At 44.8% G+C, this 14,298-nt stretch overlaps 1 protein-coding gene across 2 annotated transcripts in view; it reads left to right on the top strand.

Annotated features, from left to right (window-relative positions):
• Positions 1-12,926, top strand: part of ASTN2 (astrotactin 2) — an 821,211-nt gene extending 808,285 nt beyond the window's left edge. For both annotated transcript variants that reach the window (XM_045840430.1, XM_045840429.1), the window contains exons 22-23: positions 19-202; positions 12,103-12,926. In XM_045840430.1, coding sequence (XP_045696386.1) covers positions 19-202; positions 12,103-12,340 — 422 coding nt within the window. In that variant the 3' untranslated portion in view covers positions 12,341-12,926. The remainder of the gene's footprint in view (positions 1-18; positions 203-12,102) is intronic.
• The last annotated feature ends 1,372 nt before the right edge of the window (positions 12,927-14,298 follow it).

Here is a 14,298-nt window from a genome sequence, read left to right as displayed (position 1 = left end):
TACACTCTTCCCCCTCAGAGATAGCTGACAAGATCTACAATCTGTACAATGGGTACACAAGTGGCAAGGAGCAGCAGACTGCCTACAACATGCTAATGGAGGTCTCAGCCTCAATGTTGTTCCGAGTCCAGCACCACTACAACTCTCACTATGAGAAGTTCGGCGACTTCGTCTGGAGGAGCGAGGATGAACTGGGGCCCAGGTATGAGCATGAGTGTATCTAGAGGGGTAAATTCTTCCTGGTTTCATGTGACTTTACCGGACTCTTTTCCCCGTAGGCTGAGAATGGGCTTTATCAAATAAATGAGGGTCACTGTCACCTTAGTCATGTCGGGACCCGGTAGACATGGGACAGAGGCAGGGAGAAAGAATCTTGGAATTTCAGCTTCCTGGACTGCTGGAATATGAGATAAGAGGGAAACACCAGTGCTCTTTTGATTAATCAATCGCTCCACTTGCCCAACTTCTACCTCTAGCCTTAGAGATGGGACTTATAAGCTCTTTGAGGGGCTATGTCCTCACCAAGATAAGGGAGAAGCACAGTTGACAGGGCTGTGGCCCCTAATCCAGGGCTCTTTCCACTCCTCCATAAAAACCTGAGTTTTTCTGGAATGAAGTCCAATAAAGACCATGACTAAAATTACCATGTTTTAACACATGATTTTTTGCCACTAGCAGTTACTATGTCAATGGCTATTCTAAGTGCTATTCAAATGTATTACTAAGACACAGTTGAAGGCCCTGACTGGGTAGCTCAGTTGATTAGAACATCATCCTGACATGCCCAGGTTGTAGGTCCAATCCCTGGTCAGGGCACATACAAGAAGCAACCAATGAATGCATAAATAGGTAGAACAATAAATCGATGTTTCTCTCTCCCCGCCAAAATAAAAACAAGAATAAAAGGACACAGTTGCCATCTTGTGCAGCTTAATAAAGCCGCAGAGGAAACTGTGGCTGCATTTCATGCCTTGCACCTAACAACATCATTCATTCATTCATTCACTCACTTTTCAGCACATACTTGTTAGCACGTCTTACATGTTGGTTGTTGACCATGCAATGGTAAAAAGGTGGAAGTGCCCTGGCTGGCATAGCTCAATGGATTGAGCACGGGCTGCGAACCAAAGGGTCGCAGGTTCGATTCCCAGTCAGGGTACATGCCTGGGTTGCAGGCCATGACCCCCAGCAACCGCACATTAATGTTTCTCCCTCTCTCTCTCTCTCCCTTCCCTCTCTAAAAATAAATAAATAAAATCTTTTTTAAAAAAAGGGGAGAGAGAGAGATGGAATAGAATCTATTCATAGCTTACTGTTGCAGGTAATTAAACAACTAATAGCAAAGAATAGAGTAATAAGTGTCCTGATAGCAAATAATAAGGGCCTTTTGGGCAGGAGAGGCATGGGTACCTGGTCTAGGTAACCCAGTAAAGGCTCCTTCCCAAAGGCTGAGACTCTGAGACCTGAAGGGTGAACTGGGGTCAAGCAAGTGGAGGTAGCAGAGGATTGGAGGGCTCCGTGCAGAGGAACTCCCTGGGAAATGCTCTAAAGAGATAAAGTTACATTAGAGCAGGGCTTTTCTCTCAAATTGTGATCATTTGCCTGCCACAACTGTGATTTTTGTCCTGTTACCCTACTGTATGTATTTTATACATAGGGTATGTACATAGCATTTAATCTCAGTTGAAAATTAAACCTAAACATTCAGTACAGTGGGAAAAAAACAAAAACAATGCTGCTCCATCCTAGAGGAACCCAAGGTCCTCCCTTCACGAAGGAGATGGGCAAGTGTTAGAGAAGTGCTAAAGTCACAGCCCCAAAGCAGCACTTTTTAAAAGTAATCTGGAGGAGGGGAAGAGCGTGAAAAAGGGGACTCTAGCTGCTCTTCCCAGTGTGAGTCACTGCCGTTTAACCCAGGGTCTACGGTCACTCTGAGTGCCACCTCAAGGCCTCTCCCCGCCCCACGGGAGCTCCTTCTGCACTTTGATAAACACTGTGTGCACAGGAATGGGATGCATTTCCCAATAGTTGGAGCGACGTGTGTGACAGCAGGAGTAGTAAAAGGGAAGAAGGGGGAGGTCAGCAAGGGCCAGTTCTGAATGCCAGCTAAGTGGGGTTAAAGAGTTTGGATTCTCTCCCTGGGGTAACAGGAAGCTTTTCAAGTGTTTTTCATGGTGGGGGTGGGGGCGGTGATGTTATTAGATCTTCAAGGGAGAAGATCCCTCAGCCTGCATTTGGAAACAGGGACCGGGGAAGTCCAGACAGGAGGGAGGCAGTGAGGCCCTAGAGGCTGCTGTGCTAACAGCCCTGGAGAGACAGTGTGGTGCTCTAGGCCAGGATAGCATCAGTGGTGTTGGAGAGAATTGCATGAGTTCCCAAAATACTTAATGGGCAACATGTTGTGCTTTAAAAAGCTTTCCAATTACCCTGTAAGCAGGAAAACGTACGGCATCCTCCCCATTTCATAGATGATAAGGGATCGGAGTCCCCATGGGGTTCAATGAGCTGCCAAGAGCGGAAAATTTTTTTTCATGGAACCTGGATCTGTCCTGAGCTCTCACCCTGAATCCTCACAGCAATTGCAATAACCTTTCAAGAATTTGAGGCCCTCAAAGGAGGAGATGAGAGCTCAGTCGGGGGGTAAAAGGGACCTCTCCCTGGGTTGGGCCTTACGTGTTCTGTTGGGCCCTGGACTATAATTTCCCCCTTTTCATATGAAGAGAAGGTTGTTTAGATCAGTGCTGACAGAGGGCAGATGAGCAGGCACAGGTGAAAGCCGCTGTGTGAACCTGGGCTGCCGTCTTGCCCGGGGACAGGTGTTGGCAGTCCACTTCATGGGGTTGTCCCGAGGGTGCAGGGAGTTTGGGTGGAAGCTAAACCAGAGCCCCACTCCTGACCTTGTCTTCACAGCCTTCTGGGATCCTTTGTGACCCTCCAGGATCTAAGTCTTCTGGGAAGGGCCCATGGCTGCCCACAGAGGCAGGACAGCTCACTTGTCAATGCACTTTGATAACTTGCTAACCTCTGGCCAAACAGTCACCAGCCACTGTCTGCCAACCACCACCAGTGTCACACAGCTCCCTCCTCCTTTGGTCTGACATTCCTCCAATGTTGCACACTGGTGTGTCAGCAGGAATCAAGGCAGGTGTATCCTCGCCCATCCGGACACTGCTCATAAACTCGCTGTGTGGTCTTGGGCTCTGGCCCGCACTGGCCCTCAGTCTCCTAAAGTAGGGGCCCACTAAACTAGGATGAGCTAGTTCAGTGGTACTTAATATTTTTGTTTGGTCCATGGAAAATTTATTCTCTAAATAAATTTTACACAGAACCCCAGGTCTAAGCTAGAATGACATCTCCTTGGAATATTCTTAATACTCCTCCTCATTCACTCTATCACACACTCATGTCTTAATTTTCTGCATTGTATCTATTAGTTTTAGTATCCTATATTGCATATATCTTTACTTATATCTTAGCTTTCTTCCCCACAGTAATGTCAGTTTGTGTAGCTAGTGATGTTTTATGTCCTAGTGATCCTTGTAAGTAGGTGCTAAGTCATCACTTGTTCAATAATTGAATAATGGGATGAGTGGATGTGTGGACCAGATGACTACAGAGTTGTTCTGGTGTTAGCTAGAGAGGGTGGTTTGGAGCCCCACCCGCTGGGTGGGTCTCTTCTTCCACTCCTCACTAATACCAAGGGTCCTATTGGCTTCTCTGAGCTGTCCAAGATCTATAGATCACAGTCGCAAACAACTGAATTCCATGAATTCTAAGGTCTTCGTAGCTCAAAAATAGCCTTCGAAAATGCATTGTTTTCTTGCAAATGATAAGAGACTTGAAGAGACCTCACTTCTTTAATTTGCTGATTCATTGATTCATTTAATGTGCTGACTATGTGTCCGATTCTGTGCTGTGGAGTGGAATAGACAACCTCTGCCTTTATAAGGCTCAGCATCTAGTGAGGAAAAGCTGGGAAGCCAAGGAACCAGTGAGTCCCGAAGGTCCTGGAGACCAGAGAACAGACACCATGAGTGTCCTTTCCCTTCCAGCCCAGGACATCCTATTTCTCAGGGACCTAGGTTGACCTGGGTCATCATAAGAGTGTTTCCCAGGAGCATCCTGAAGGCTGATAGCATGGGGTAGGCTCTGGCAGGATTCTCTTGGTATAAAATCACCAAGTACCCCTGAAAGTGGGGTCCCATACCCCCGTAAAATTTTTTAATGACAAAAGGGCATCTCTTACCTGTGCCTAATAAATCTATCAGGCCAATGTCCTCCAGAGCCTGGTTCCCGTGTCAACTAGAGGTTACGTCAGACAGCTGCTCCGAGAAGACATGCTGATACCCAGCTGTCCCAGCCATACGGTTCCTATTAGGAGACTTGAAAAACTGAGCTCATAGGTGGCCAGGGACCAGAATTTGCTCCAGTCTGAATATCCTTGACCACCCTTGGGCCTCTTAATTCTCTCAGTCAGATTTGACTACAATGGTAGAGTAGGGAGAAGAGAGTGAGTAGTTGAAGAGGTTTTGTTTTGGTGGAATTGATCTCTCTAGACTATGACCTCAGCCCCACTTGCTTCCAAGGCAGACATTGCTAATAGATCACAGAAATCATCCCAGGCTTGGGTCAGCCTGGGATTTTTCTCAACATAGCCAGATAAGAAGCTTTTCCCCTCTGAGGAATTGGCACATTCTATGGGCATAGTTGCCATGTCCTTAAGTGAAAACAATCAAGTTTGTGATGTCACCGTGCACTCTTTTAGCCCGAGATTATATTAGCCCCTTCCTTCAATATTTTGGATTATTTCCCCTGGAATTTGTAGAACATTTGGGAACAAGAGCAAACTTGACTTCCAGGGCCATATTCCTATAATCTCGGATGCACTTTTAATTTTTTTCTGCATATTTTGACATTTCTGAAATCAGGATGGATTGTGCACATTCGGTCATTCAATGTATTTTTCTATTTTCTTGACAGAAATAGCATCTATTACAATCAAAGATATCTTAGAATAGATGAATACAAATAGCATACACAGTGACTTTGAACAGGTGTCCCACAGATCAGAGTCCCATTGATAATATAGCAAAATTAGCTATTATCTTGACTTCTTTATGCGTCCCCAAATGAGATAGTGTGAGGTTAGTTGAGACTCAAGTCATTTTACCATCAGTTTAGGAATGAACTCTTGGGAAGGTCCCATGGTTTCTTGTGACAGAATGAGGAGGAGACAAAGCCAAATGTAGATATTTTCACAGGTCACCTTAAAAAAATCACATTTCAAACCTGGTGTTGAGGATGTATATTCAGGGGCAATAAATACCTGCTTTTCTGTTTAGGGGGTGTGGTCCGAGGTTAAATTTGATGTGGATTTACTCTGAAAGTAAGCCTAGCAAATTACTGGGAAGCCATAAAACCACGGTTTCATTGCAGGATTTATCATACCAGCTTTAAAATATACATGTATGCAAGCATGTTTCAAAGTGGAAATACCTTTATTGTATTTTATTCTAAAAATAATTCTTGCTCAATCTGTAACATTCAAATGATACAGATGTATATAAAATGTAAAGTGAAAATTTTTTCGCCTGTGAACCCTACACTCTCAACCCAGAGACGAAAGCACTAACGGCATACACGTACCTTTGAGGATACAGGTGTGTATATGACACGGACATGCACGTGAATAGGGAGCCTGATACAGGGTTAAGGATATGGCTACCTCTGCATAACCACAGCTCCATTTCCATCAACTCTGCTATGTTTAACAAATATATCCTCTGCGTTTGTTATCTGTTTACACTTAACAATATAAATCAAAGTCTTTTCCTGCAGATGCATATGTAAATATGTTGTCTTTTTGAAAGGCCCATTAGCCATGCAGTTATATGAATTTATCTCTGTTAAAGACAGCATCTTCTTTGCTGTCCTAAACAAATCCATATAAACATTTTGCCCACTTTCTTAATTATTTCCCTAGGTCCATGTGATGCTCTTGTGATGTTTAGTCCCCCTTTTCAACCCTGGCTAGAGAATTGCTATGTTTTGAAAGCTAAGGACTGAAAATTTCCTCGATTCAAGGCAATGCCCCCTTGTTAATGCATTTTTCTTGCACAGTCAGGATCTGGACACCTGGAGAACTGTACACTGCCATACGCTGCCTAAGAAGCAAGTGGGAGGCACAGGTTGAGCGCCTATTCTGGGCCCAGACACTTAACTCTCATTTCATCTCCTGAAAAATCAGTTTTGAAGTTTAAGCAGCGGATAATCAGTGGCATTAAATGAATTGCTCAGTGTTACACAGCTCCTAAGTGTCAGAGCCCAAATGCAAAGCATCATCTTCCGATATCAAAACTGTGGCTCGCCCGTTATAACATATTGCATCCTATGATGTATGGACAAATAAGGGAGAATGTACCATGAGTCTCAATAGAAAAATAAACAGAATGCTTCAGCAACAAAGGGAAAACATGACTTATGGTTTCTGGGAAGATCTGGAAGACCTTCATTTTAGCATGACATCAATGCATGAACAGACCTCAGTGAATGCAGTTCCCTCGTCTTAGGAACTGAATTCTTTGGCAGTTGAGTCACACCAGGGTCTGTTGTGAAGTGTTCATCAGATGCTCAGCAGATGGTATTTTCCTATGAATCAAGCCCCCTAATTTGTTGTAGATTAAAAACAAACAAACAAGCAAACAATCTATTCCAATTTCCACTACCATTAGGCTCTGCCATGGTCTGAATGCTTGTGTCTCCCCCAGATTTGTATGTTGAAGGCTAATCTCCAATTCGATGGTATTAGGAAGTGGGGCTTTTGGGAAGTGATGAGACCATGAGGGTAAATCCCTCATGAAAGGGATTAGTGCTCTCATAAAAGGGACCTCAGAGAGAGCCTTTGCCCCTTCCACCATGTGAGGGCTCAGAGAGAACGTGCCATCAGTGTACTAGGAAGCCAGCCCTCATCAACCAGCTGTGTCTGCAGGTGCCGTGCACCTGGACTTCCTGGCCTCCAGAACTGTAAGAACAAGTCTCTGTTTTTTATCAGCCACCCTCTCTGTGGTGTCTTGTTATAGCAGCCTGAATAGACTAAGACAAACTCCTTTCTAAAATGTAATTGCATTTGCTCATCTCCAGTGAGGGGAACCCACTGGAGACATGGAAAGATTCATTATACATTTAGAGGACTGGAAGTTTTAAGTTATTTTTATTATATGGAGTCAAAATTTGCCTTCTGTCAATTTTAAAATGGCTCTGTGGGTAAAACTTGGGTGCCCTGCAGCAGAGATCTGAGACCCTATTCTCTCACCTTGTTAACCCTAGTCAAATCATTTAACCAGCCAGAGGCTCACTTTTACCATCTGAAGACTGGGAATAAAGTACACACTCTAGTACTTGTGGTGAGAATTATGTTAAAGATGATGTTGCATAGGTTTTTAGCACATAGAAGGTACTCAATCAATTGTAGCCATTGTCATTTCTGACTCATTTTTCCCACCACTTGACTTTAGTTACTGTAACAACATAACGATTTGCCTAAATCCCCCTATCAGTGGGCACATTCCACTCGCTTTCAGCATTTCCTCAGAAGGCTTGCTTTTGAGACAACCTTCAGAATCATGGTCTGGCTACAATTTGAATATATCCCTCTTACCAGAAGTGACCAGGGTTCTTCAGATGACCAGGGCAGCATAAACAAAGTCATTACTACTCTTAATCTGCCCTCTCCACTTATGGAGGTTGTGTTCCAAGTTTTAGCAGCCACATCATGCCCTTGATCCTCATTAAGCTTGAGGTCAGCTATCACAGAGACATTTAAGCTCAATGCAAGGAGGCTGGGAGGAGGGAGAGGGACGAACAGGAATGTTTCCTTATTGCCTCTCCTCTTCCTCTCTACTCCAAGCCCCCTTACAAATTAGGTCTCTGTGCCATAACTGTGTCAACAGCGGATTGGGTAATAGTCCTGGGAATAGAATAGTTGGTCAAAGGTTCTACAATTCCCGGAGAAGTGGCATCTGATCCCAGCCCCCGACTCTTTCCCAAGCCAGCCCTGTCTCAATCTTGCCAGCTGATACAACCAATAAATTAATGTGCGGTGGCCCTCCTTCACCTCTTGCTTCCTATCCCAGTTGGCTTGAGTTTTGTCTGCAACGAGGAAGATATCATTTTCAGTATTTGAGAAAAGTGGTCACTCTGACCCATGACCTCTACCTCCAGGGAAAGCTTGGAGCATGCCTGGCCTTTCCTTTATGGATCTCTGTTGCCCACAGCTTATTACCCAGAACTCTCGCCTTTGGTATCTTGCTCCCCCTCCTCCTCCCCAGCCTTTGAACACCTCCAACCCTTCTCTCCATGGCTTCACCCTCTGAATGCTGTCTTTGTGGCCTGAATGCAAACCAATGAGCTGGGGCATTGCATATGGTGGAGAAAAAGCAGAGGTCAGTTAAGCAAAATGACATTGGTGTAGTGCTGATTATGTACAGATTCCTGTGCCAGATGCCTATCTGTGCCAGTCGTTTCATTGCTGCCTAACATCCCTGCAAGAGAAGTGACCAGAGGGGAGAGAAGAGGGAATTTCAGGGGAGAATGGGAAGGGTTTACAGGAACAAATTTAAAGGACACATGGACAAAAACTAGGGGGAGGGTGGTAATGGGAGGGAAGTGGGGAGGGTTGGGTGGGTGGGCTGGAATGAGAGTAAAAGGGAGAAAACTGTACTTGAACAGTGATTAAAAAAAGAGAGAGAAGTGTCTCTTTTCCAATTTACAAATGAGGAAGCTGAGGCTCATTGAAGAGCAGTGAGTCGAGCTAATTCGCTCTGACACCTGTGTGCTTTCTCTTATCAGGTGCTACCCTGAGCCATGGCTAGCATTTAGTGCTAGCATTTAGCATTTAGACCTAACCAAATTACCCAGGCTATCTTACCCTCTCCCAAATACTGTTATTATCCCCCTTTTCCTGACATGGTCACTAAGAGTTAGTGGCAGTGAAGAACTTGCTCATGATTCACATGTCTAAGTGGTAGAGCTAAGCTTTGAATCTGGGGCTTCAGAGCCAAATATTTCATCTCAGCTCTTTCTATAGTCTAACTCTGGAGGGGCTGTCCCCTATGCCTCTCTATCTCCCTGAAAAAAAAAGTTTAATCATTGAAAACCTAGCTTAGATATTACACCATCTAGGAAGACTTCTTGGAGCCCCCAAACTAATGATTAGGTGCCTATTTTATATATTCTCATAGCACCTGGCATGTTCTTCAACCCAGCACTCTGCCCCTATATTAGAAGCTGTTACTATTTTTGTCTGGCTGTCTCTTACCACTGACATAAAGATTCCCAAGGCTTAAACCAGTATACAAATAATGCTGGTGGTGGCAGACGTGCTGACGATGGTGGTGAGGTTTTCCAACACATATGAGGGGCTTACTATGTGCCACACACTTTCCTAAGCGTTTTACACATATTACTGAATCATTGCTATAACTTGATGAGGTAGGAAATATCATCCCCTTTTTATAAATGAGGAAACAAAAAATAAAGAGCTGTGTGAAAGCACAGAGAGAAAAAGCAAACTAGCACCTCCAAGAACAATGACACCTGGATGTGTTCCCCACCTTGTTCTGGCTGCCTGTCTTGCTCTCCCCCAGTTCGATTCTCCTCAGAGCAGCCAGGAGTGTTTTTAAACACTGCAGCTCTGAACCTGTTGCTCTGCTGCTTGACACCCTTCAGTAACTTCCCTGCTTACCCTGAGACAATAATCATAGACATCATTAATTGAGGGCTTATTATTGATTGATTCATGCTTCTTTTTTTTATTGTGTAAACCACCCTTGCTGATGGATACACTTATTATTTGCATTGTATGGGTAAGGAAACTGAGGCAAAACTGGTCAAATAATTTCACCAATATCACAGAACTAGTAAGTGGCTGAGCCGGGATTGGAACCCAAGCAGTCAGGCTCCAGGGCCTGTATAATGCACCTGGTTTCTGAGCTTCAGAGGCACTTCTTGGGTTTCCCACTGTGTCCCCACTAGCATGCCAGATTCCAGCTATACGTTTTCAGAATAAGTTCTAAGCAATCCCTCATGTCTATGCCTCGAACTGTGCCTCCTGTTATGCCTCTGCCCTGTGCATTACCTGACTACTCCTCTTATGAGACTCAGCACAAGCTCCCCACCTACTAAGGTGTCTTCTTGGGTATCTCTAATCCTACCTAGGCACAGTCCTCTCTTTTCCCACAGATCCGGTGCCTCTATAAATCACTGCTCTTGCCACTTGTCTTGTGACTTTTAATTTGTCTGTCTTCCCCACTGGATGGGGAGCTCAGCCATATAATAAATGCTCAGTAAATGAGTAGCCAATGACTTTATCCCCTCAGACTTTACAACAATCCTATTTTTCAAGAGAAGAAACAGACTCAGAGGCATTAAGTGAGTTTCCCAAGGAGGCGGAGCTGGTAAGGAACAGAGCAAGAACTCCAGTGAGGAGGGGTGAGGAGTGAACTCCTCAGGCTGCTCCCCTAGAGGTGCCTGCCGAGAGGGAGCAAGGACTGTGGGCAGCACAGCCACTCGAATGTGATTATGAAGCTCTGAATTCTTGGCACCTCAGGAAATATTCCACCCAAGTGGTAAACTATACAAAGAGGACTTTTTGAAAGGTGCCTCGTAAATTGTGCCCACAAAAACGTACACACATAAGCCCAGCCCTTTTCCAGCCGCCATGCAGGTGCCCGACACAGTCTCCCATTTGTGGGGTCTGTTGTCATAAAACATCCTACCTCCCGGAGTCTCCGAGGGGCATGGAGAGGACAGCAGGAGGGAGCCTGTTATTTAGCCTCTTGGGATTCCTGAGCATCTAGAAGGTGATAGGATGTAAAGGAAAGTGGATTCCACAGGAGACAGGCACATTGGCAGGGAGTGGTATGACCAAGGAAAAGGACATTCCTTTCCCTCTCTAAACCTATTTCCACATCTTTAATGAGAGCAAGTCAGACTGGGTCATTGGTTCTCCACTGGGAGTGCCCTTGGCATCTGGTGGGCAGAGGTCTTGGGATGCTGCTAAATGTCCTATGACACAGCCCCCACGACAAAGAATATTCCTGCCTTTGACAAATCCAGACTACGTAATCTCAAAGATCCTTGCTAGCTTTCATTTTCTATGCAGCCGTGACCTGTCCTTGGGGACCCTCCCTCGGTGCTGGATGAAGTAAATGATGATCGCCACAGTGCAGAGTGATTCTTTCTTATACTACTGTTCGTTGTGACCTTGATCCTGAGACATCCTCGTAACTATTCTTTATAACAGTAGCTGCCATTTATCAGGTGCTTACTCTGTGCCAGGCTTTGGGCATTTCTCATAGTTAGCCTCATGATCAATTTAAGAAGGTGGGCCCACCATCCCTGTTTTAGAGAAGAGAAAAATGAGATACAGAGAAGTTCTGATTCGGGGACATATATGCTAGGCTTTGATATAAGATTCCCAAATTTCTTGACTGTGAGAAAAGAATGTGAGGGAATTAGAGAAGCATGAAAGCACAGTTAGAGAGAGACTTGTGGGTTTTCAAGGCCTAGATTCAAACATCCAACTCCAGTGGTCACCTTGATGTTTGATCTTGGCCAAGTAATGTCATTTCTCTGAGCCTTGGGCTTCACACTTATTAAGTGTGAATACAAATAACAATATATCCAGGGCTGTTGTAAAGATTAAATAAAAAATTTTAAATGTATCTTAAGTACTTAATTTCTAGCACTATGATGTCAGTGTATTTTGGTTATTATAGTTGTTGTTTATTATTATAACAATTTCTACTGGGTAAAAGTCCCAAAGCTGATGGTGTTATCCCTCCTAGGACTCTCCTCTCTTAGTAGTAAAAATGCTATGTCAAAGGTTATCCTGCTTTTTCATTTTTTGGACATTGCACAGTTGGAGAGGATAAGGTGATTTTTGAGTAAGTGTTTGAAATATCACACTCATGTCAGGAAGACATAGGAAATTGCTGGGACAATAAACCATAATTTGTCTGTTGGTCTGTATTCAACCCTCAAAGACTCCACCACCCTCCTTGACCTGGGCTTCTCCTGCTACTGTCTCCTCCTCCCTTTCAGGAAGGCCCACCTGATCCTGAGGCGGCTGGAGAGGGTGAGCGGCCACTGTTCCAGCCTCCTGCGAAGCGCCTACATCCAGAGCCGCGTGGACACTGTGCCCTACCTTTTCTGCCGCAGCGAGGAGGTCCGGCCTGCGGGGATGGTGTGGTACAGCATCCTCAAGGACACCAAAATCACGTGCGAGGAGAAGATGGTGTCCATGGCCCGAAACACGTACGGGGAGTCCAAGGGCCGGTGAGGGAGGGCGCCACCCTCCATGAGCACAGAGACTCTCCGTTGGGGGGGGAGCAGTACTCTCGTGGATCCTGGGGCCTGGGTGGGCTGGGGACAGCTGAGGATGTGCTTGGCAATGAGGCTTGCCAGCAAGGCCAAAGCAAACTCTCTCTCTTGTGGATAGCCGACAGAGAACTTTGCAGCCACTGGAATTATCCATTTCACTCTATCTTTTATTTTTTTTCTAAGATATAATTTGACTCTATCAAAGTCCCTCCTTTTTAAACATTTTCTTATGGATGGTGGTCAGTTCTGAGATGGGAGCTTTCAGGTGGAGACCAAGCGGCCTTTCCTCTTCTTCCTTCCTGCTGCCACTCTCAGCTTCCTTCCAGCCATGGACCCCGGCAGGACACCTGTGGAGAGACAATCGGACCTCTTCAGCATCAGGAAGAAGGCCCCACAAATTGCTGCAGTGAGGAAGCTTGGGTCTTGAGAACTTTTTTTCCCAGATGGTATTGAGTTTGCAGGACCCCTGCCTCTTACTGCTACCTGGGGGTCTGCCCAGAGTCCCTGCAGGACTTTCCACGCATTAAAAACTCCTATTGTCTCTCTTTCTGCTTGGGTAGTGTTTCTTACCAATGGGGGACTGCTGTTTATTCCCTCAGCAAATACATGTTGATTGTATGTTATATGCCAGGCACGGGTATGGAATGAAAGAAAGAGAAGCTCCCTGCTCTCGGGGAACTTATCATCCAGTGGAAATAGAGAAATCATCTGGTGATTTCAGGCTGGCATAGGGGAAGAATAGAGGTTCTTCAAACTCACTGTTGGGTCATTAGACAAACTGGAGGGTCCTGAAATGCTTTTTTGAACAAAATGATACCTATGCTCAAAGGATGGGGAGGAAAGAGCCAGACAGAGGGAAGAAGTCTGGGATTTGCTCCAGCCAGATGGAATACCATGAGCAAAAGCCCAGAGTGAGGAGAAAACATAATTTATTCAAGGGCTGAAAGCACTTTCATTGAGAATAGAGATTAAAGTAGGAAGCAGCAAGGGGTAAGGCCATGAGCTAGGCAAGGCTTCAGAAGCCTTGAATAAAAAGTTTGACAGTATTTGAAGTAACTGAGGACCACCAACCATAGAACGTTCACAAGAGTGAAATAGCCTACTTGCTCTTTATGAAAAAAGAAAGAAAGAAAAACATTCCTGCTATAGGCTGGAGGTTGGAGTGGACAAAACCCCAAAGAGGATGACTTGTCATTTTCCAGGCAAGAGGTGATGACATTTTGGATCCTGTAGTCATGGTAGAAACAGTCCACCTTTGAAATCTTTTAAATGACACTTGAACTGCTTCCAGTGTGTTACCTGGGAGGAGAAGGAGTACAAAGAGGCATTATAGACGTCTAACATCTTGACATTAGCTCAGAGAAGCTGGCTGGCTAGAGGAAGTGGAATGTAGGTGAGACCTTTTACAATGCAAGGATGACACCTGTTTCAGAGAGGAGTTGGGCACTGCGGGGGTTCAGAGAGATAAAGATACTGAATATCAGTAAAATATAAATTGTTAAAAATATGCCTACTTCTCAATATTAATGAGTGCTGATGAGATCAATAGACCCCTTCTTGTAAATCTACATGTGGAGGTTATTTCCATGCTCCCCACCCTGGACTGTAATCCACATGGAGAACCAAAGTGGAAGGAGCTCATTCCAAATGACTCAGGTCCCTAGAGATCTGGTCAACTTCCAACAACCTAAGCACAAAGGTGGTCTTTCAAAAAGTTGTGTGATTATTGGATTTACATTTCTGGAAATATATAGGTGGAGTTCAGATGAGTAAATTCTCCCCACAGTGCTAATAACTTTTCAGAGAGGAACCAACATCTTACCCACCCACCCCCCAAAAAAGTAATAGTCACCATTCATCGTGTACTTGCCTGTCTTTGTCAATTGTATATTTTTCAGTTACAGTATAAAAGAATAC

Source organism: Phyllostomus hastatus, unplaced genomic scaffold (genome assembly GCF_019186645.2).
Source record: "Phyllostomus hastatus isolate PE091 unplaced genomic scaffold, TTU_PhHast_1.1 phas_contig_34, whole genome shotgun sequence".
Taxonomy (NCBI): Eukaryota; Metazoa; Chordata; class Mammalia; order Chiroptera; family Phyllostomidae; genus Phyllostomus; species Phyllostomus hastatus.
This window is presented reverse-complemented; position numbering and strand designations above follow the sequence as displayed.